The 23,001-nt window shown below is 43.4% G+C and overlaps 1 protein-coding gene across 4 annotated transcripts in view; it reads left to right on the top strand.

Annotated features, from left to right (window-relative positions):
- Positions 1-23,001, top strand: part of SLC15A4 (solute carrier family 15 member 4) — a 90,687-nt gene that overhangs the window by 23,144 nt on the left and 44,542 nt on the right. For 2 of the 4 annotated variants that reach the window (XM_042852534.2, XM_042852532.2), the window contains exons 5-6: positions 3,398-3,566; positions 9,622-9,777. In XM_042852534.2, the coding sequence (XP_042708468.1) occupies positions 3,398-3,566; positions 9,622-9,777 (325 nt within the window). Of the gene's footprint in view, positions 1-3,397; positions 3,567-9,621; positions 9,778-16,384; positions 16,524-22,199; positions 22,359-23,001 lie in introns of those variants that run through there. The other 2 variants (XR_010592896.1, XM_005299580.4) reach the window with 2 other exon arrangements.

Raw genomic sequence — 23,001 nt, forward strand, 5'->3', positions numbered from 1 at the left:
TCTGGAAAAGAGGCTCAACAACTTTCATATGCATTGCCTTTGTCGAATCTTTGGAATCTCCTGGAGGGACAGAGTCACTAACACGGAGGCGCTCAAGCGGGCCAGCATACCCACCATGCAAACACTCCTCAAACAGAGACGTCTCCGCTGGCTTGGGGCATGTGTGCTTAATGAATGATGGGCGCATCCCAAAGGACATCCTCTGTGGCGAATTGGCATCTGGAAAAAGACCCAAAGGACACCCAAAATTGCATTTCAAGGATGTGTGCAAGCAAGATCTCTAAGAAATGGGCATGGATGTGGACAAATGAGAAGATCACACAAGACTGCAGTCTTTGGAAACAAGAGCTTAACAAAGGTCTCCAGAGTTATCAGAGGAAGCAGTCCAGCTTAGCAGAGGTGAAAAGAACTCGCAGAAGGCAGAGCCCAGAGGGTTGAAACAACATCACCTTTAAATGTGGCAGAGATTCATTCTCTCTCTCTCTCTCTCTCTCTCTCAAGTGGGTCTCTTTTTTAGCCATGGTTGCAGCTGCCATAAAACCAACTGGGTTTCAAACACTCAAAGTTGAGTTAATTGTGGACATGTTATTTATCTTGTGCACACAACCTCTCCCCAAACCCGACTGGTATGGTAGAAGGACTTAATGATGTTAAATTTTGAATCTTCTCTCCAGGGATCCAAATCATATATATGGCGCCTAGGCTTACATGAACTGGCCCCAGTTGCTGGCACCGTTGTGAGGCTTTATATACAAAGATTCTGCTTTTTAGAGTCCTCTAACAAAAACAGTGGCTGGAGAGTTAGAAGCGTGGACATGTTCTAAATTTTCATTTGGACTTTACTAGTTGGAATAGTATTTATAGTGGAAATAGTGCCGTCGGATAGGTTGAATATTTCTAAGCTATTTTTGGAGTTGCATAAGAACATTTCCTTAGTGCTTAGTGGAGTATCTTAGTTTGCCCATATAGAACTGATTCTAAATACTTTAAAGCTTGGTAGACTGGGAATCTCATCGTGAATTACTGAATCTTGCAAATTTAGAAAGGATAAATGTATCCCACAATAGACTTTGTTCATTTGACAGATATAATTTCAGTTTGATTGTATTTTGCATTTTATTAGTAAAATACTCTTTCTACTATGATTGTTGGAACTATGAAAAGTCATAATCTTAATGGAAGAGCTACAGCCTCTGGCTACTAAATATTTCTCATGACTAGAATAGAAACAGTTGACTAATAGGAAATATAAACCTATAGTCAATCTCAAGAACACATTTTTGGAAGCAAAATAAACAAGCAGGGAATACTTAATTGCATAAAATCACTTTCTACCATATATGCCATTAAGATTGCCTTTGATTGCTGTTGTAGACACATCTTGGTGTATTTGTTTAAATAATATATAAGTATTTGTTTACCAGACATGAGTTGCACAATCCATCATTCAACAGACAGATGTTCTCTGACTGATGGATCTTAATGGCGTGAAAGCTCCCTCAGGATAGTGAATTTTCTATTAAGCACGTTCCAAGACACATACAGAAAACAAGTATTAAGATGCTAAAGCTCCTCCCTCTAACGGAGGCAGCACTGATCATGACATTCTATCAGTTATTCATTTTTTTTGTTCTATCCTATGATGGTTCAGCTGATGAGTCTGGCTCTGTCAGTCCTCTGAAGCTCATTGAAGCTCTGTTTAAAAGTGATCGTACAATCTAATCACTCCCATTGAAATTCATTGGTGTTGAACGCTCAGGTGGCTCGCAGCATGGGGCCTTTAGGCAGCAGCTGGCTAGAGATAGAAGGGCTTAGTCTCCCTAAATCTGTGTCTACCAGCCAGAACCCTTTGCCAGCTATCATGACAGAGGGGCAGCTGGACCAAATCTGAGTGGTGTTACGCATGGGCTTCTGCTCCCCGTCCAAACTCCATGTGGTGGAACCTGTGCCCATTAGAGAGTTGAGTGGAGACAGAGGCCAGTAGCAGCAGGAACCCTGTGTGCCAGGTTGCAATGCCACACAAATTTGGCAAAGCCGCTCTTCCATCACATCAGCAAGGAAGGGGCTCCACCGTTAAGCCATCCAGCTATGGTTAATGCCCACTCCCCTGTATGAGTGACAAAGAGGTGGTTGAGCCTGTGTGTTTCGACCTGGTGAATGGTCTCTTCCTCCTAGTCCAAGAGCTCCACTCTGTTTCCCGTCGACACAAGCTTCAGCTGCATCCCATGCCACCTGGCTCTGCTTACTTCCTCCCCATTGGCAGAGGTATGCCCTGCCCACTGCTCTCATCTCCCAAACAGTCCGCCAATGGGAAGGCAGACAGTAACTGGAGGTGGGTGGCATGAGCTGGTGTTGGAATCTGTGTTAAAGGGGAAGTGGACATGAGAGAGTGGTCCGAGGCGGCAGCAGCAGCTTCACTATAAAACTGCCCCTCTCAGTAACCTGGCTCAATCTTTAAATACATTTCTCCCCCCCGCCCCGCTTTGCTCCTGGTGCTCAGATTTGGCTGGGCCTGGGTGCTAAGTGGATGGGCCACAGCCCACCAATGGGAACAGCACTACTCCGCCCCGCCCCCTCCCCCAAGAAAAATTTTACCAGCCTCTCTGATTGGGCTCTTAAATGTTTGAGATGTTTGCATTAGAGTGCCTGCCAACTATATTACTGTGCATCCTGATGGTTCGTCTTAAAGGTATGAAAAGGTTTGATTAGTGGAACTTCTTTTTCAGTTTTAGGTGCAAACGACCAGCAATCTAGTTAGCTGAGGTACTCCATTTGGTAACGTTCCTACTATGCCCAAATGTGCAACCATGCAGTGCCATCATTTTCAAAGCAGAAGTCCAGTGACTTCTGGATCAGGTGACTTTTGGAGAGTGTCTCTTCATATTCATGCTCTATGTCCACCTTTCCCTCTTCCTTTGAGTTCTGCTCTCAGAACTACTGGGTTCAGTAGAAGGAACTGAGGCAGTTGGGGCTCTTATAATCTTGATTCTGAACACTGGATGTTGCAAGAGGATGCCTGTGCAACCCCAGTGGGCACTGCTTTTTGGAAAGCTCCCAAAGTTCAGCACAGGTGGATGTGAATTCCAGGAGTGGGAGCATGCAGTGGCATCCTACTTACTTTGGAGAGGAACCCTTTTTACTGTTGTAAACCAGAATTGTAAAATACTGTAGCTAAATAAAACCTGAAGAGCTAAACTAAGAAATATGTATTAAATGTAGTGTTGAGAAACGACTGAACAATTTTATTTTAATGTGAGTCTGTAACTTGTAACAAATATTTTGGTTTCTCCCAGGTTTTCATTTATTGCATGAAAAATATGATGCTATTTTTAAAGAAAAGAACAAATTGGGTGGTAAGTAGAACATGGCTGAATTAATTAATCTCCTCTGTTCTCAGTTTCCTGCAGCCTGGTTGACTATGTTTGATGCAGTGCTTATTCTGATCCTAATACCCTTAAAGGATAAAGTGGTAGACCCCATTCTGAAGAGGAATGGCTTGCTTCCATCATCTTTGAAGAGGATTGCAGTTGGAATGTTCTTTGTGATGTGCTCTGCATTTGCAGCAGGTAAGAAGGCAATTTAGATACACATTTGATTAACTTCTGCAGAGTCCTGTTGTGAGTATCTAAAATGTTTCTGGAGTCTTCAGCCGATAACTGCTCAGGAGTCTCTTGGATGGGCTGCATGAATGTGTGCGCCTAATGAGAGGTTTCACTCGCGCTATTGCTAACCTTTAACGTTTTTATTTATCGTGTAAAACTACTCGACCACTTTTCTGCTTGAAACAAGGTTATAAATTAAAACTTTTAAAGAAGCGTAACTTGCAGCAGTTTGTTAACTAACATTCTCCAGGATGAAGGATTGGTCTTCTCTGGTAAGCTTACTATCAAGGTCAAGCATACTGAAAAGTAGCAGAAGAGCTACTTTTATCATCATCAACCATATTATATCACTGATGAGTTCAGCCTGTTTTGGCTCACACCTGGTGATCAGATGGCAAAGAATTCTACTTCATAAAATAAATGCAAAATTCTAATTCCGTATTCTAAATATTAAGGAAGCCCCAAAGCAATGTAGCCTGATTTTTAATCGTCACTTCACTTAAAAGTTAAGCACAGGAAAAACAAGGATCTGTAAAAATCAGTGTTTGCCCTTTAATACAGTCTGATTTTTTTTCAAATATTAAATAAACTTGAAACTCTGTTTAGAACTGTTTGTCTTTAGCTGAAGTAATAAAATTGGCTTATTGCTGAGCAAGACTTTCCTCCGACTTTGGCTTTTTTCCCCCCCTTTTGCCTTAATGTTCCCTAATGTTTGGAATTATTGTAGTGTAAAATAGCTTAGCTGTTGCTCGAAAGGAAAAAGATGGCATCGCTGTTCAAACCATAAATCATCTGCTTATGAGGATGATTTAAAGTTGTTAAGCACTGCTGATGTGGAACTGAACATCTCTGAGCAATGCTTCATAGAACCTATACCCTTCACCTGGTATCACTGTAATGAACGTATTGATAAAGCATTATAGCATTAAATAAATTAATTTCGGCACTTGTAATCTCCTATATTTTAGAGAGAGGGACACTTTATAGGGCTATTAAGGTTTCTCCCAATGAGAGAGGTAATTACCTTATTAGACCAAGGTCATTTTGTATGTGGGCAAGGAAAGTTCTTACTGTAAAAGTCATTTGAACTTAAAATAGGAATATTTCTCTTATTCAGTGGCACTTGAGAACAGGTGGGTAGAGCTCCCCTCTGCCAATAGGGGGTGACAATGCCACAAATGTTGAATGTCAGCACTATAAATAGAACTTGCTGGCTCAGAATTCTTACCTAACTTGACTTCTAAAACCACAATTCGTGTCCCCACTAGTATTGAAACAGAAGCACTCTGAAATAAAGTAATTGAGCTGCAGCCTGGTTTTATAGACTAGAACTCGACAAAAAGTTTCAGGTGACTTAATTTTCAGGATTAATATCTGACTTAGAAATGTGATATCTGCCTAAAACCACTCTTTTCCCCAGCAGAAGTCCAGTTGTTTTGGTTCATTTGGGCTGGGAAAAACTAATGTGAAGCCTGGTGGAGAAATTCAATCGTGACCTGTGGTTGGAGTAAGCTAGAATGTGAGAACCCAAGTCAGATGACTTCTGGGGCTGAAATTAACACAAATTTATTCCCATTGGTCTAAAAAATTCATGAAGTGTTTCATCTTATAGGGCAGGCTGATCAATAGCATTTATAAAAGCTATTTTCATTTGACTCTGAAACTGCAGTATAACTACCACACCACCATTTCGTTAGACAGAAGTCTTGGTGACAATCTGGAACAATATGAAGATGCCAATGTCTTTAATCTGCAGTCTTGGAAATAACTTGTGTGTGCCTTATTTTCATTTTTAATATATTTGCCTAACTGGCAGTAGTTCTGGACACGAGTTAGGCTGCCTATTAGGTTGTTTAGATTATTTTAAATACCTTATAAATTGAGTAAATACAACTGATTAGATATAATGAACATCTGCTGTGCTTACTTCATGCATTTTATTGTAAATTCTTAGCAGCAGTATTTAAGGTTATTCAACTGGAAAATCAACTTCATTTATAGACTCTAAACAATTACAGCAAGAATTTAATCTGAAAGTTTTAATAGTTAAAAGAATTTTAAACTTGTCTTGAAACTTGTCACATTCAAATACAGTCTAACAAAGAATCAATAGATTCAAGCTTCTAAAAACTTCAGGTTTGAAGAGAAATTTATGGTAAATTAGTCTGAAGTTGAAGGTTCATAAATAGTAGCCACGTCTTGGTGGCCGGGTATCTGCTGAAGTTGCCTATAGCTAGAAGAGTATAGTATACATAAAGGATCACCATACACTTTTGAAGTGAAGTCATTTCAGACACTTGTATATGACATAATTAAATTTCAGCAAGACTCTACCTGGTTTTGCAGTTAGTTTATTTGTAAACATTCTAAAATTAGAGTGAGAAGCTGAATTGTCAGTTCTTTGAGTCCCTATTGCCATATATATATTTTTTTTAAATGTAGAAAACTGGCTATATTTTAGTTATGTTACATTTTTGCAACTCGGTATTGCCTGGTGCATTGAAATGACATTGGACAGCTAATGAAAGATCTCTACAATAAAGATGGGCAGATGTTCAGCTAAAAAGAAATGAGGGAAATATAGAAGAGTGCTTTTGGCACAAGAAAACGTTGCGTTTAGAACAGCCTTTGCCCTAAAGCTGTTCATTGTTGATGAAAACGGTATTTTTTTTAAAAGAGTGGGGGTGACATTTTGTTTAATCACTCAGATTAGTAGGGGGCTCTGTCATAGAATCATAGAATATCAGGGTTGGAAGGGACCTCAAGAGGTCATCTAGTCCAACCCCCTGCTTAAAGCAGGACCATTTCCCAACTAAATCATCCCAGCCAGGGCTTTGTCAAGCCAGGCCTTAAAAACTTCCAAGGAAGGAGACTCCACCACCTCCCTAGGTAACGCATTCCAGTGCTTCACCACCCTCCTAGTGAAATAGTGTTTCCTAATATCCAACCTAGACCTCCCCCACTGCAACTTAAGACCATTGCTCCTTGTTCTGTCATCTGCCACCACTGAGAACAGCCGAGCTCCATCCTCTTTGGAACCCCCCTTCAGGTAGTTGAAGGCTGCTATCAAATCCCCCCTCATTCTTCTCTTCTGGAGACTAAACAATCCCAGTTCCCTCAGCCTCTCCTCATAAGTCATGTGCTCCAGACCCCTAATCATTTTTGTTGCCCTCCGCTGGACTCTTTCCAATTTTTCCACATCCTTCTTGTAGTGTGGGGCCCAAAACTGGACACAGTATTCCAGATGAGGCCTCACCAATGTCGAATAAAGGGGAACGATCACGTTCCTCGATCTGCTGGAGATGCCCCTACTTATACAGCCCAAAATGCCGTTCACCTTCTTGGCAACAAGAGCACACCGTTGACCATATCCAGCTTCTTGTCCACTGTGACCCCTAGGTCTTTTTCTGCAGAACTGCTACCTAGCCATTCGGTCCCTAGTCTGTAGCAGTGCATGGGATTCTTCCGTCCTAAGTGCAGGACTCTGCACTTGTCCTTGTTGAACCTCATCAGGTTTTTTTTGGCCCAGTCCTCTAATTTGTCTAGGTCCCTCTGTATCCGATCCCTACCCTCTAGTGTATCTACCACGCCTCGTAGTTTAGTGTCATCTGCAAACTTGCTGAGAGTGCAGTCCACACCATCCTCCAGATCATTAATAAAGATATTAAACAAAACCGGCCCCAGGACCGACCCTTGGGGCACTCCGCTTGAAATCGGCTGCCAACTAGACATGGAGCCATTGATCACTACCCGTTGAGCCCGACGATTTAGCCAGCTTTCTGTCCACCTTACAGTCCATTCATCCAGCCCAGTCGCTGCCTGCCCTGTAACCTTGGATACCTTAATGCTATGCTCAGAGTCCTGACACCAGCAGCCGGCCTGCAAGCATAAAGGCCTCATCGTGGCTTCCGCCAGCCTCGTTACTCCTTGCAGGGTGACCCCAACAAGGAGTCTCCTGAAATCCACCTATCCCGAGAGCTTAACTACCAGACATTCTCCTCGGATTGTCATCCCCCAAGGTGTGAAAACAGCCCCCAGTTATCATTGGGGGGGACACACTCCACATAGTTTGCACAACAGAGATATTGCATGGAGTAAGAATAAACAAAAGGTTTATTTCATAGAAAAATCACCGGTTCAGAGATGAAATAGTAAGGAAAAGCAAACACACACAAATTACACAGGAAATAAAGATGCGACTTCAGGTTTTACTGTTCTATATTAGCTAAATTCCCTTTTCTAATATAAATTAGCTAATGCCTCTGAACAGTCATAGAGGAGATCTAGTGTTTCATAGTCAGCACTCCACAAATACTGGCCCTCAGTTTCTGGATGTCCTTCACTTCAACTTCCTTCTCTTTTAATAATGACAGGTTTCAGAGTAGCAGCCGTGTTAGTCTGTATCCGCAAAAAGAAGAACAGGGTTCTAAGGTGCCACAAGTACTCCTGTTCTTCTCTTTTAAGGGTTTGCATTTTTTTTTCTTTCTCTTAGGCCTGGTCCACACTAACCCCCCACTTCGAACTAAGATACGTAACTTCAGCTACGTTATTCACGTAGCTGAAGTCGAAGTACCTTAGTTCGAACTTACCGCGGGTCTACACGCGGCAGGCAGGCTCCCCCGTCGACTCCGCGTACTCCTCTCGCGGAGCTGGAGTACCAGCGTCAACGGCGAGCACTTCCGGGATCGATTTATCACGTCTAGACAAGACGCGATAAATCGAACCCAGAAGATCGATTGCTTACCGCCGGACCTGGTGGTAAGTATAGACGTACCCTTAGATTGTGGTACCTCACGGTGGGGGAAATTCCCTCCTCTCTGAGGACTGGTCTACACCTAAAACTTAGGTTGACCTAGCTACGTTGCTATGGGATGTAAAAAATTGACACACCTAAGGCCAGGTCTACACTACAACCTTACATTCATATAACTACGTCTCTCAGAGGTGTGAAAAATCCCTGAACGATGTAGTTATACCAACCTAACCCCAGCATAGACGGTGCTTCTCCCATCCATATAGCTGCCGCCTCTTGGGGTGGTGGATTAACTACATTGACTAACTACATCAAGAAGTTCTCCTGTCAGCGTAGTAGCACCTTCACTAAAGTGCTGCACCACTGCAGCTTTAAGTGTAGCCCTGGTCTACACTAAAAAATTAGGTTGGCATAACTACGTTGCTCAGGAGTATGAAAAATCCATATCTCTGAGCGGCGTAGTGAAGCCAACCTAAGGGCTTGTCTATACTTACAGCACCAAGCATTCTTTGTAGCAGTATGCCTAATTTCAGTCTGGGTAAACTGTAAGCTAACTACTAAAATTTCCCCTACAGTTTCATTGGGATAAGATTTACTTTCTGCTCTGAAGTGTCCTATTGCGTTGATGGGCACAGTTAAACTATTGTTGCATTTCACACTCTACATGACACTGAAATGCAGACACTAATGTGTTTTCTATGGACAGTATAACTTGTAAAGAGCTTTGGAATTCTGTGTGATAAAAGGTGCTATGTAAATGTAAGTGATCAACAGTAAACCATTATGAATATGGTAAGCAACATTCATGTAGCACTGGTGACTATTTTTAAAAAGTAAAATAATCACTGATGTACTACTTTTGTGCTTGCAGATGCAATAATTCAACTTTGCAAAGGACTAGTTTGCAGAAGTGAGATCGCCTTTAAAAAAAAAAAAAAAAGCTTTTACATTTGTATCAGAAGGCTCTGTGAGCTAATCCACCTGAAATGGGGTAAAGATTTGTGTAATTATAGCTGATAAATAAGAATAGAATAACTGTAATCCTTTGGTGGAGAAACTGGATTTTCTGAAATAGTAATAGTCTACTTTTGCCATGTAATGCTTGATACGTGAATATTACAAAGTACTTATTCCTGGTACCTAAGCTTTTGTTGCATGGTTCAGGTAATCATGTCATGCAGTAATTTGATCCTAATTTAGTCCTAGGTATGAAGAAATAGCTTTTGCATTTTAGGATTATCTTTTTTTTTTTTTTTTTTCTTTTAGGAATTTTGGAAGGCAACAGACTGAGTATTGTAAAGGTTAAAACAATTAATCAGACAATTGGACATGTTACTTATTATGCTGCTGATTTGCCAATATGGTGGCAGATTCCTCAATATGTACTGATTGGATTCAGTGAAATATTTGCAAGCATAGCAGGTAAGTTTTTAAAAAATCATACAACTTTTGTCAGTCTCTGATCATTTTCTGAGTACATTATAATTATAACATAAAAAGATATAGTAATTTTTAAGGGAAGGGAACTAAATTCTTGTAGGTTTAACTCGGTCAAAAGATTAGCAGATTGCTTTTAATTGTTTTGACATAGAATCATAGAATTGGAAGGGACCTTGAGAGGTCATCTAGTCCAGTCCCCTGCACTCATGACAGGACTAATTATCTAGACCAGAGGTAGGCAACCTATGGCACGTGTGCTGAAGATGACACGCGAGCTGATTTTCAGTGGCACTCACACTGCCCGGGTCCTGGCCACCAGTCTAGGGGGCTCTGCATTTTAATTTAATTTTAAAGGAAGCTTCTTAAACATTTTAAAAACCTTATTTACTTTACATACAACAATAGTTTAATTATATATTATAGACTTCTAGAAAGAGACCTTCCAAAAACATTAAAATGTATGACTGGCACGCAAAACCTTAAATCAGAGTGAATAAATTTAAGACTCGGCACACCGCTTCTGAAAAGTTGCCAACCCCTGATCTAGACCATTCCTGGCAGGTGTTTGTCTAACCTGCTCTTAAAAATCTACAATGATGGAGATTCCATAACCTCCCTAGGCAATTTATTCCAGTACTTGACCACCCTGACAGTTAGGAAGTTTTTCCTAATGGCCAACCTAAACCTCCCGTGTTGCCATTTAAGCCCATTGCTTCTTGTGCTAGCCTCAGAGGTTAAGAAACAATTTTTCTTCCTCCTCTTTGTAACAACCTTTTACATACTTGAAAACTGTTAGCATGTCCCCTCTCAGTCTTCTCTTTCCCAGACTAAACAAACCCCATTTTTTTCAGTCTTCCCTCATAGGTCATATTTTCTAGAACTTTAATCATTTTTGTTGCTCTTCTGTGGATTCTCTCCAATTTGTTCACATCTTTCCTGAAATGTGGTGCCCAGAACCAGGGCTGGTGTAAGGAAGCTTCGCGTCCTAGGTGAAACTTCCACCTTGCGCGCCCCCCAGCCCTGCGGCAGCTTCCCCCCTCCCACGGAGCCATGTGGCAGCTCCCCAACCCAGCTCACCTCTGCTCCACCTCCTCCCTGAGCATGCTGCCCCCGCGCTAATTCAAACAGCTGATTGGCGCCGCAAGCCAGGAAGGTGGGAGAAGTGGAGCAGTGACGGCATACTCAGGGAGGGGCGTAGCAGAGGTGAGCTGGGGTGGGGAGCCCTGCGGCAGCTCTCCCCCACTCTGAGGCACCCCTGCAGCAGCACCCCGCCTGGGGAGCCATGCGGCAGCTCCCCACCCCAGCTCACCTCTGCTCCGCCTCCTCCCTGAGCACACCGCCCCTGCTCTAATTCTCCTCCTCTCCCAGGTTTGCGGCGCCAAACAGCAGATTGGCGCCCCAAGCCTGGGAGGCGGGAGAAGTGGAGCAGCGACCGCGTGCTCGGGGAGGGGGCATAGGAACGCTGTGTTTTTAAAAAAAAAAAAAAAAAAAAAAATTGGGGGCACCGCTTTTTGGTGCCCCCAAATCTTGGCACCTTAGGCAACAACCTAGTTTGCCTTAATGGTAGCACTGGCCCTGCCCAGAACTCCAGTTGAGGCTTAATCAGTGCGGAGTAGAGCGGAAGAATTACTTCTCGTGTCTTGCTTATAGTATTCCTGCTAATACAGCCTGGAGTGATGTATGTATGTTTGTTTTCCCAACCGCATTACACTGTTGACTCATGTTTAGCTTGTGGTCCACTATGACCCCCAGATCCCTTTCCGCAGTACTCCTTCCTAGGCAGTTATTTCCCATTTTGTATGTGTGCAACTGATTGTTCCTTCCTAAGTGGAGTACTTTGCATTTGTCCTTTATTGAATTTCATCCTATTTACTCAGACTATTTCTCCAGTTTGTCCCGATCATTTTGAATTTTAATCCTAACCTCCAAAGCATTTGCAACCCTTCCCAGCTTGGTATCATCTGCAAACTTTATAACATTTACCAGTTGTGATAAAATTAATGCACAGTAGGACATGTATATTAATACTTTAGAGGAATAAGAGAGGCTAATTTAATCTCAAATGCATCCGGTAATATAATGGCAGCTTATTGATTAAGAACTTAAGCGTACAATATAGAAATGGACATGAAATAATGAAGGTAACTAGTTGGGGGTTTAAAGCATGTGACAAACACAGTTATTGTTAGGTACGTAGAAAATGTTTATTTAGAATGCAAGATCCAAAATCTCTCTGGGATGAGGATGAGAGAACAGTGGCATCCTGATAAGGATAATGGATTGACTGTACCTTTCCTATGACCAAAGGTAATTGTCCTTTTTCCAGCCTTTCTTAAAGATAATGAGGGAGGTAGTATGAAGCAAAGGATGCATCCTTGACCAATGTGAATCACTAGCAGCGGCAACAGGTGAAATCCAAAATGATTTATAGTTGAGTGTGATCCCAACCAGCAAATATCCATGTTGAAGCTTGGAAGTGGAGGGTGCCAGCTTAGCATCTCACTAGAAGTTTTCTCTTGTTGCCATTTAATGTCTAGACATTACAAAAGATGAACCTATACTTAATCCTGTCGTTTTTACTGAGACAAAGTGAGTTTTGCCAGAGTATGAACTACAAGACTGGGCCAATAAACAGTCAAGGTGTTTAATTAGCCTTCTTCATAGCCACAGGCTCTTTGACACTGACCCAGGTTATTAGCCCCTTGACCATAAGAATAGCTTGGAAAACTCTGCCTTTTAGCAGATGTTCAGAAGATGGAGAACACATTTACCATCCAGGCAGGTGCAGGGAAGGAAGAAATGCATTTTCTGTTAATATTAGTGTATCTATAGTAGAAAAGCTGATTTCCTCCTCCCCACCCCCCAAATGCATTTCAGATGTTGTGCTACATGTATCAGACACATTGTTTGGATCCTAGCTTTAGGAATTGATGCACTGTTCTACCTCTAATGTGGAGAGGTAAAATTTAAAACAAATTTTATTTAAAATTAAAACAGCAGAGCCCCAGCCGTTGGGGCTGATAGCAGGAGCCCTAGCCACCCATTCTGAGGTTTATCCAGTTTTTTTTTGGTTATTCGATCTAGCCCTAGTCCCAATTAGATCAGATAATTGGAGTTCCATTGTTTTTAGCAAAAAGCACTTCTAAAGAATACCTAGATTACATCTGTCTCCCAAATACCAAAGAGGTCTGTCTCATGAAGGCAGTCTTTTGGGGTTTTTTGTTTTGTTTTTGTATTGTTTTTGGTTTTGCAAGATGGTATTTTCCCAAGTAAAATGAACTTGATTTCTTCTTTTGCCCACATAACTTGCCACACAACTCAGCACCCCTTGCAGTCTCTGATCCACAGGTACCAGTGGGTGCTCCCTCCCGTGCCCCAAAGTCCCCACCCTAACTCTGCCCCTCCCTGCCCCTGTTGGACCCCTCCCCCAAATCCCTGCCCTGGCTCCGCCTCCTCCCCCCCAAGTGTGCCACATTGTCCCCCCTCCCTCCCAGGCTTGACCTGCGAAACAGCTGTTTCGTGGCGCAAGCGCTGGGAGGGAGGGGGGAGAAGCAGGATGCGGCGGCGCACTCGAGGAGGAGGCGGCAAGCTGGGGGGTGGGGCAGGTCGTGGAGCCACTGGTGGGTGCTTTTTTTCCCCGTGGGTTAGGGTTACCATATTTCAACAATCAAAAAAGAGGACGGGAGGAGCCCCGCCCTAGCCCCGCCCCTGTCCTAGCCCCGCCCCCATCCTGTCCTAGCCCCGCCCCTGCCCCTTCCACTCCCTCCCACTTCCTGCCCCCTCAGAACCCCCAACCCTCCCCCCCACTCCTTGTCCCCTGACTGCCCCCCAGGACTCCACCCCCTCCCTAAGCCTCCCTGCCTCTTGTCCCCTGACTGCCCCCTCCTGAGACCTTCCCCACATCCTAACTGGCGCCCTAGGACCCTACCCCCTACCTGTCCCCTGACTGCCCCAACCCTTATCCACACCCCCACCCCCTGACAGCCCCCCCCAGAACTCCTGACCCATCTAAACCCCTCTGCTCCCTGTCCCCTGACTGCCCCCTCCTGGGACCCCTGCTCCTAACTGCCCTCCAGAACCCCACCTCCTACCTAAGCCTCCCTGCTCCTTATCCCCTAACTGCCCCTTCCTAAGACCCCCCCAACTGCCCCCCAGGACCCTACCTCCTACCTGTACCCTGACTGCCCAAAACCTTATCCACTCTCCCCCAGAAAGTCTGCCCCGAACTCCCGGACCCCCCCCCCCCCGCTCCTTGTCCCCTGACTGCCCCCTCCTGGGACCCCTGCTCCTAACTGCCCTCCAGAACCCCACCTCCTACCTAAGCCTCCCTGCTCCTTATCCCCTAACTGCCCCTTCCTAAGACCCCCCCAACTGCCCCCCAGGACCCTACCTCCTACCTGTACCCTGACTGCCCAAAACCTTATCCACTCTCCCCCAGAAAGTCTGCCCCGAACTCCCGGACCCCCCCCCCCCCGCTCCTTGTCCCCTGACTGCCCCCTCCTGGGACCCCTGCTCCTAACTGCCCTCCAGAACCCCACCCCCTACCTAAGCCTCCCTGTTCCTTATCCCCTAACTGCCCCCTCCTGAGACCCCCCCACCTGTACCCTGACTGCCCAAAACCTTACACCCCCAACCCCCAGACAGCCCCACCCAGAACTCCCAAACACCCCCCCCCGCTCCTTGTCCCCTAACTGTCCCCTGAGACCCCCCCCACCTGTACCCTGACTACCCAAAACCTTACACCCCCAACCCCCAGACAGCCCCCCCCCGAACTCCCTGACCCATCCAACCCTCCCCCCTGCTCCCTGTCTCTTGATTACCACCCCCCCCCCCCCCCCCCCGAACCTCCCTGCCGCTTCTCTGGCCGCCGGCCCCCTTACTGTGCTGCAGTAAACACAGCGGGGGGGAAGCATGCTCTGAGCTCCAGGCGAACGGCCGGCGATCTGTGAGTGCAGGGCGGGCGGGGGAGGAGGGGAGTGGTGTCAAGTTTCAGGAGGCAGGAGCGGGGAAGTGCAGCTCTGGCTCTGGCTTTTGGAGCACCGGCTGCTCTGTAAGCTGCGCGCACGCTCTGCATGGGGGGGGGGGAGGAGGGGAAGTCCGGACATTGACAAATTCCCCCCGGACGCTATTTTTAACCTGAAAAAGCCGGACATGTCCGGGGGAATCCGGACGAATGGTAACCCTACCGTGGGTGCTCCTGCCCCGGAGCACCCACGTAGTCGGCGCCTATGCTCTGATCAAGAAAAGCCAAGGGGTAGGCTAGCCTCAAGATGACAAAGTGGTTTGGGAAAGCTCTCACATGGCTTGCTAGTGCAGCAGTTAATCTTTTGCTTTCCTGAGCATGAAACTTACCATGAAAAGTTAAAACAAATGTCACCTATTGTTAATTTACCATAACATTGGAATTGAAAAATGAATGCTTTTAGCCCTCTAGCCCATGATAAAAACAAACCTTTTTGATAGATCTTTCTGGATTGAAAAAGAATCTTTCAGGATCCCTGACTTGGCTTGGCATGCAGACTGCTGGTTTGTTCTTAAAGCAGGGCTGATAGTTAGTGTGGCTATGCCAGTCCAGGAGGCTTTGATCTATAAGTCAACAAGGTCAAAGGAGCAGTATTCTGCTTACTGTTAAGTAGCTCTAGTAAAAAGCTTTAAGGAATCTGCTGGAAATGATTTCCAAGACCTGCTTTTGTCTCTAGAATAATTGTCCTACAGGCATATTTTATTTAGTGCTTCATGTGGTAAGTACTAGGTAAACTGAAGCACTACTCAAACCACATCTTCCTGGAACTGAATCGCAAGTCTCTGTAAATCTCTTGGATGCCATTCTTGTGTTATGTAGTGGACAGCACTGTGAGATCATATTGATTTTAGGCTGAAGCTGAAGTGGGAGGAGAGTGTGAATGAGACTATAAAATCTTATTTTCTGGTCTGTTTCACGCACATTAGGGTTCATTAGCACACAAAAAAAAAACCAGCACAGACCATTTATCTGTTGCGGCTGTTTTGTACGTGACCTGGCTTGCATTGGTTTCTTCTTATAATTAAACAATAAATACATTGCTGTTGTGATTCTTTCAATAAACTTCTTTCGGTTTACTGTTTGGAGCTTGTGAACAATATTCAGTTAATAACACTAGCAACCTTTTGCAATTAGGGCTATAAATAGGTATTTTAATTCGGTATGAACATTGTACAGCGAGCTAGTCCTAATGCGAGATCACTCCCTCAGTGACCTTACTCCAGTTAACATAGTCACATGGAGCTTTTGCTTAGAGCCATAACATAAAATGATATATTAATAGCCACAGTAATTCAGTATCTTAAACTTTAAACATCTGTACAAATTAACCTTGAACTTAGTTTCTTCCCCTCAGCTCAGGGGTTCTTAACTTAGCTTCCATACAGCAAAGTTTAAGAAAAAACAATTTCCCCTTCCCTCATAGTTTACTGTGACAACATGAAGAACTGAAAATCATATACTTTGCAAGAATACAAGTAATAGTTAAAGGGCTTTGATCGGTATATAGGTATGAGTATTTCTGTCAGAAGAACTGATTTTATTTCATAAAGCACCTTTTGTGTTCAGAAAATACAGATCAGAGCAGCTAAAATAACACTGCCCAAATGCTTTTGGAAACCGTAAGACTGACTGACACTGCAACTCCTCCCCAGTTTTCAGAGGCCGTGGGAAGAAGTGACGGGGTTCATGGATGCTGGGCTCACAGGTAGGGAGCAGGGCCCCCCCCTTCAGTAGAGGTGGGCAGGAGCAGGGGGGTTCCTGGGCTGTGAGGCAGAGTATGGTACTCACAGGTCCAGCAGCACTATGAGCTGTGTGTAGGTCCAGTACAGCAAGAAGTTGATGAGGATGCAGAGCCGGTAGTTGGGATGGGCCTCTGTTGTGGCATGGTCAGGGAAGCTGGGGCTATACCTGGCTGAGACCAACTGGTTACTCTCCAGCTGCACTGGTGCCCTGCCCTGCAGCACATCACCCAAGGCAGGAACTGCGCAGGACCCTGGTTCTCCCTGGCACCTGATGTGACCAGGCACAGGCACCCTGTGGCACCAAGGAACAGGGAGGAAGGTGTTTCCAGGAGCTGCTGCAGAGCTCAGAGACCACTTTGCACAGGGGCTGCTATTGTGATGTGGGTGCGGAACTGGAAGTTAAGAGCTGCAGCTGATCAGAAAGAGAGCCCTCCTGGCCATCCTAATTTGCCCAGCCCCACTGCCTAAAGGTGAGCCGCAGATCAGTAGTGAATGGAGGGGAGCCCTCAGAATACGATGGGAATGAGATGGGGGGCCTGTGGGAATGGAGAGGAGCCCTTCTGATACTGCATGGGCTACTTCAGCCAAAGAGAGCATGGGGGAGATGGAGGAGCCCCAGCTCTGCTGGAGAGTGGAGCACAGGGAAAATATGGGGATAGCTGGGGGAAAATGGGAAATCCGGAGAGCCCCTGCATTGCTGTGGGCATAACCAAGCTGAGGGGCAGAGCACTGGGTGAAGCTGCTTTCCCTAGTGTCCACCCCTCCCTGGCCAGCCCCCACACCAAGCGGAGCTCTGAATCCACTCTGGCAGCACTATACCCTGGTCAAAAGACAGGCAGTTGGCACTTCCCTGCCATGCCTTCTCAGGGAGTCTGAGAACCTCTGCCTTAGATGATTCCCTCAGATAGGGTTTCCCATTATGGGACAAGATGGTTTTCAGAGGCTGCTACTCCTTTTGTCGCACTTGACTAAATCAAGAAGTTAGAATCAGAACATGGATAGCTCAGTGGTTTGAGCATTGGCCTGCTAAACCCAGGGTTGTGAGTTCAATCCTTGAGGGGGCCATTTAGGGAACTGGGGTAAAAATCTGTCTAGGGATTTGTCCTGCTTTGAGCAGGGGGTTGGACTAGATGATCTCCCGAGGTCCCTTCCAACCCTGGTATTCTAGGATTCTTGCGCTATCCCCAGTTCCCATATAGTCTGCTTCCCCCTCAGCTCAATAGCAGAGAGCCTTTCGCTCGTCAGTCCTTTGCTTCCATCTGTCCTGCTATGGCACACCAGTACTAGGAAATGGTTAGACTCTCTGAACGGGCTGGGTTTTGGTGCAAAAGGAGAACATAAGAACGGCCATACTGTGTCATACCAATGGTCCATCTAGCCCAGTATCCAGTCTTCCGACAATGGCCAATGCCAGGTGCCCCAGAGGGAACGAACAGAACAGATAATCATCAAGTCGCCCATTCCCAGCTTCTGGCAAACAGAGGTTAGGGACACCATCCCTTCCAATCCTGACTAGTAGCGATTGATGGACCTATCTTCCATGAATTTTGCATGTGAAACAAGCATTATGTATTTACATGAATGGGCACTAGATGTTGGGGTTTATGATCACCTTTTACAATATGAAGGTGCATGAAACTATCTCAAGTCATCTAAAAGTCCACCATATTCAGATAGGTGCGGCATGGCCTCAGAGGCCATCTTGGCTGTAGCAAACTGACCAATGTCCTGACCTACTTGGTACTGATTTGTGTTCCCAGCCTGACTCTCTTTGGAACAGAAGGGATTAGGAGCTTTCATTTCATGCTTTTTACATGTTCATTTCATAGCCTTTAACTCTTTTTTGTACCTCCTGCTACTTTCTCCTCTACTTCTGAGGCACTTGTCCTTTCACATGTTTTCCCCAACATTTGACTTTAACTTCATTTTACTCTTCGTTACTTAGGAGTATAATAAACTGGCCTGCACAGCTGGTGCAAGTCTTTCTGTCTGCTGGGAGGGTGTAGCTTGCTGTCTGGACTGGCATTGTATTGGACTAGAAGAAATAAAATTTAGCACCTTGGGGAATTGTCAAGTGATTAAAACACCAGGCTAGAAGTCTGTGGGTTCTGTTCCTGATCTTGCCACGATAATATATAGGAAAGGTCACTTAACATATTTGTCTCAGCTTAACTGCTTGTAAAATGGGGGATGGTGCGACTTAAGGTGCTAACTTAAGATGTTAACCTATATGAAAGATGTGCTGTGGGAGTGCAGAGCAGATCCTTTGCAATAATCAGTGCTGCCCTCTATCATGTTAAGTTTTATTAAATGTATAATAACATCCATAATATCGCCTGTTATCTTAGGATATTTTTCTACCCCCAGCTACTAAAGACTTATTCTATCACTTCAGAATTAGCAATTGGAAGTCTTGCTTAAACAAGTCACTTTCTGAATGTCATCTCTGTTTTAATGTCTTTCTCAACTACAGAGAAAGCTTAAATCAGAGAATAAAGCAATAGTTGCTTAGCAACATTAGGGGAATCCTGTTAACTCCAAATCTGAATTCATGTACGCAACTGACTTGCAAGAAATGCCTGTATATTTGAAAAAGGTATTTGGTGCCTCCCTCTTTGAGATGTCATCTTTCTCTTATGACTATCAGAATTATTACACAGTTTATAGAAGTTCCCAAACAAAATGTAACAAATATCTGCAATGTATTTGTCAAAGGATCAGTGGTTTAAAAAAAGAGTGATAAATCTTCTGTTGAGCTCTAGGTTCCAGGTTGTTTGTACTACTTGATTTTTTTATAGACAGGAAGTAAAACCTTTTGAGACCTGTCCTATTCTCGTGCAAGTACACTGCTGTTCTTTTTGCGCTTGCTGCAGCTCTAATAATGGTTTTATAACTTCAAAACCTGTATAGCTTTTTTTTGGGGGGGGGGCGCGGCGGAGGAGAAGAATACAAATGTGCCTGTTTGAACTGGGGAATTCATGCAGATCTTAATTGTTCTTGTTATTACCCTTTCCTTCCGTTTGGTTTACAAAGCTTTGTTTCAATCTTCTGATCATTCTCTAAATTAAATGGTAATAAGAAGGTGCCTTAAGATTGAATGGAAAATACTTCAAGAAAAATGTGATTTTTAAATTTGATCAGCGTATCCGTTGTGCTATGAAATTCAATTTAAAAAAAGTGAAATGTTAATGGTTACAATACTGTGATTTGAAAGCACTTTGTTCCAAAAAGAACTGAATATGTTAAAAGCTGAAACATAAGTTTGTTTTTGTTTACAGTAAAGCTGAGCATACTTTTATTAAACCATATTAGTTTCACTTCAGGTACCTTTAGAAAGATGACACACATTGCATTAATCTTTTGTATTATTCCCTGCAATCCTCTTAAAGCACCCTTATTTAGCTGAGAATCATAATCTCACATGACACCACCAACTAGAGGGTTTAATTTCAAAACTGCTTATTTGAGGTAGCATGAAATTGCTATCAATGGCTGCCAGCAGGCAGCAATATCACTGAAGGCAAAGAAAAGATTTTATGTTCTTTAGGCCAGATTAAATATTCGGGTGACTAGGAACATTTATTCAAGTTTGGAAGCATGATTTTATTTATTTATTTATTTATTTTAAATTACAGAAGTATGTCGTATTACATTCCCCCAAAGGTATCACTCAAGTCCAATGCTTTTGTGAAGGAACCAAGAAAAAAAAAAATCAGACTGGAGTTCTTTCACTCCGTGTACTTTAGTTGGAGTTGTGTGACTGGTATCCAGTGTGGTCACCAGACTGAATCTCAGATAGTCCGGAAACTTTTCTGACAGCTGGGGTTAGTTAGTGAAAGGTCACAGTTTTATTTAAGATGAACAGGCAGCTGCATTTTTAATAAGGGTTTGGCCAAATAAGAATTAGAAATTATTTCAAATGTAATATTAGTGGCAAAACATCCCAATAAATAGGATTTGGACAAATTTTTAACTTCTTTAGTGTTTGTCATATTAAATAGAAGCTTTCTTCTCCCAGAAACCTACTGTTGGCTTCCATATATCTATAAGGACACTGAGCCTCACATTCTGGATTTACATTTATTGGAGCCTCCCATCTGACTTCTGAAAAAGGGCTCTTCAACACTCTTCAATCATAGAGATGTCACTTTGCAGCATTCAAGTGCTCTCTGCTTCAAGGGAGAACAATGTGGTGGTTCAGACACGATCTCTCACGTGACACTACAAATCAATAAGGGAGAACATGTAGTTCCGATGCACTGCCTTGTCTGAACAGAACTGCACCCTCTGGCCCTGACTAATTGACCCATCTGGCTTGAAGTCTTAAGCCTTTCTCCTTAAAGGAAAACACCATTGTGTTCCTATCAAGTGCTGTGTATGGATGAGTAGTGATAGTCAAGCAGTGTTAAAGAAATACTTGCAGTTTCAAAATTATGTGAAGAGGATGGCTCTGAGCTTGCTTCATGTGCGCAGCCATGCCTCTGCAAAGAGGCATAAAGGAGGTCTGGAGAGTCTTTCCCATTAATTTCAGGAAGAGGCAGACTACTTTGACTTAAGTCTCCCATCTCTTGCCCTTACCTGTAGACCATACCTTGGCTGTGATTCTGCAAAACATTGTGTGTCCTTGCCTTTATGCCCTGTGAGTAGTCCCATTGACTTCAGTAGAATTCTGACTTTGTAAAGTTAAGCATGTGCGTAAGTTTTGTGGGATCAAGCCTATAGCAGCATAACATGTTGGGGCAGTGGGGCTGAAAATTAGTCTGATATGCAGATTCTAGGTCACATTTGCCCAAAGTAAAGTTAAATAGTTAACTGTGTTGGGAGAAGGGGAAATTTTTAAAAACTATTGAGACTTACCCTAAGTGTTGCAAGTTGAGAGAAATGAACGTCCATGGGGGGATGTAGGATTTGCCTCAGTCAAAACATGAGGGAGTATGGTCTAGCCGAGAAGACCATATGGGAGTCAAGAGAGCTGGCTTTTGTTATGAAAACTACTTTAAAAAATTTCAAGCCTAGGTCATATTGTAGTCACCTTCCATCAATACTCAAACATGGCCTTTTAAAAACTGTTCTAAATCAGACTAGTCAAACCATGATTAAAAACAGTTTGGCTGGACAGTGTCCTAGCTGTTTAACTCACTTTGGATAAGGTTGAAAGCCAAGTATAATGTAAACTCCCTAGATGGTATGTTGATTCTGGTATACAATGAGACTTGACTGATGTCAGTTGACTTGTAAAATAAAGTGAATGAGTTCCAGAAACACATGAGATTTCTGAGAGAACTTGTTTGCTAAAAGGTTGTACACTTGCTAAAAGAACAATAGGAGAGTGGTGCACATAAAATCAAAGTATTTTATATTTATATATAAGTTCAGGACTTAGTCAAGGTTATCAATGTTTTATATTTGCATTAAGACTTTCAGAGCAGGTCTAAGGCAGTGAGATACTCATTGGAAATTAGTGGGAGTTGGGTACATAAATCCCTTAGTGTCCTCTGAAAATCCAAGTTCTTGTTTTTAACCTTGTATGAATATATTGTTTTCAATGTTTATGAATATTTGTCATTAGCAGGCACATTGAGCTGGTAACCAAGCACATTAATTTCTTACAGATAGATACTTTTTTTCTTTTAATACAGGCCTAGAGTTTGCATATTCAGCTGCACCCAAATCCATGCAGAGTGCCATTATGGGACTGTTCTTTTTCTTTTCTGGAATTGGGTCATTTGTTGGCTCAGGACTGCTGGCGTTGGTGTCTATTAACGCAATTGGCTGGATGAGTAATCATACAGATTTTGGTAAGTAATCCTCAGTGTATTGGAGGATGATGAAGTAAAATGCTTAATCAGAAATCATTATATTTCAAGGGTGGGAACTTGGTTAGCTTAGAATTGTAACACTTTGAATTTGTAAACCCTCTTAATATGGCAAAGACATAATTTCATCTTGCATATTGCTACAATTGGAGCGGTCTTAAATGGATACATTAGAAATGCATATGTTGTAAAGTGGACTTTATAAAGAGCTGATTCAGTTAATTGCTCAGCTGTGTTACTATTTTTGCTCACCAGAAGATATTTGTACATTTTAAGAATATTTTAGCTGGAATGTCTAGATTAGTAGCAGTTGAAGCAAGTTTTTTGCTGTCTCTTACAATTTTGTAAATTACAGAAATTTTCAGTGAAAAGAATAAAACAAGTTTTTGATGACAGGGTGTTGATTATTTGCAACTCATGTTTCAGGGTACTTTGTGGCAATTATCATACAAGAGTTAAATTTGCATTTCTACCTAGCAATCAGTTTATCTTACTGTCCAACCTAAGCCATACATACATTTCACTGTCAGTTAAAGTTAAACAAAATCATTGGCACCAGTAGGTGGCACCTTGGGAATTTCATAAAATCATTTACAGACTTCAGTGGCTTGATTAGTTACAGCAA

The sequence above is a fragment of the Chrysemys picta genome, chromosome 15, assembly GCF_011386835.1.
Source record: "Chrysemys picta bellii isolate R12L10 chromosome 15, ASM1138683v2, whole genome shotgun sequence".
Lineage (NCBI taxonomy): Eukaryota > Metazoa > Chordata > Testudines > Emydidae > Chrysemys > Chrysemys picta.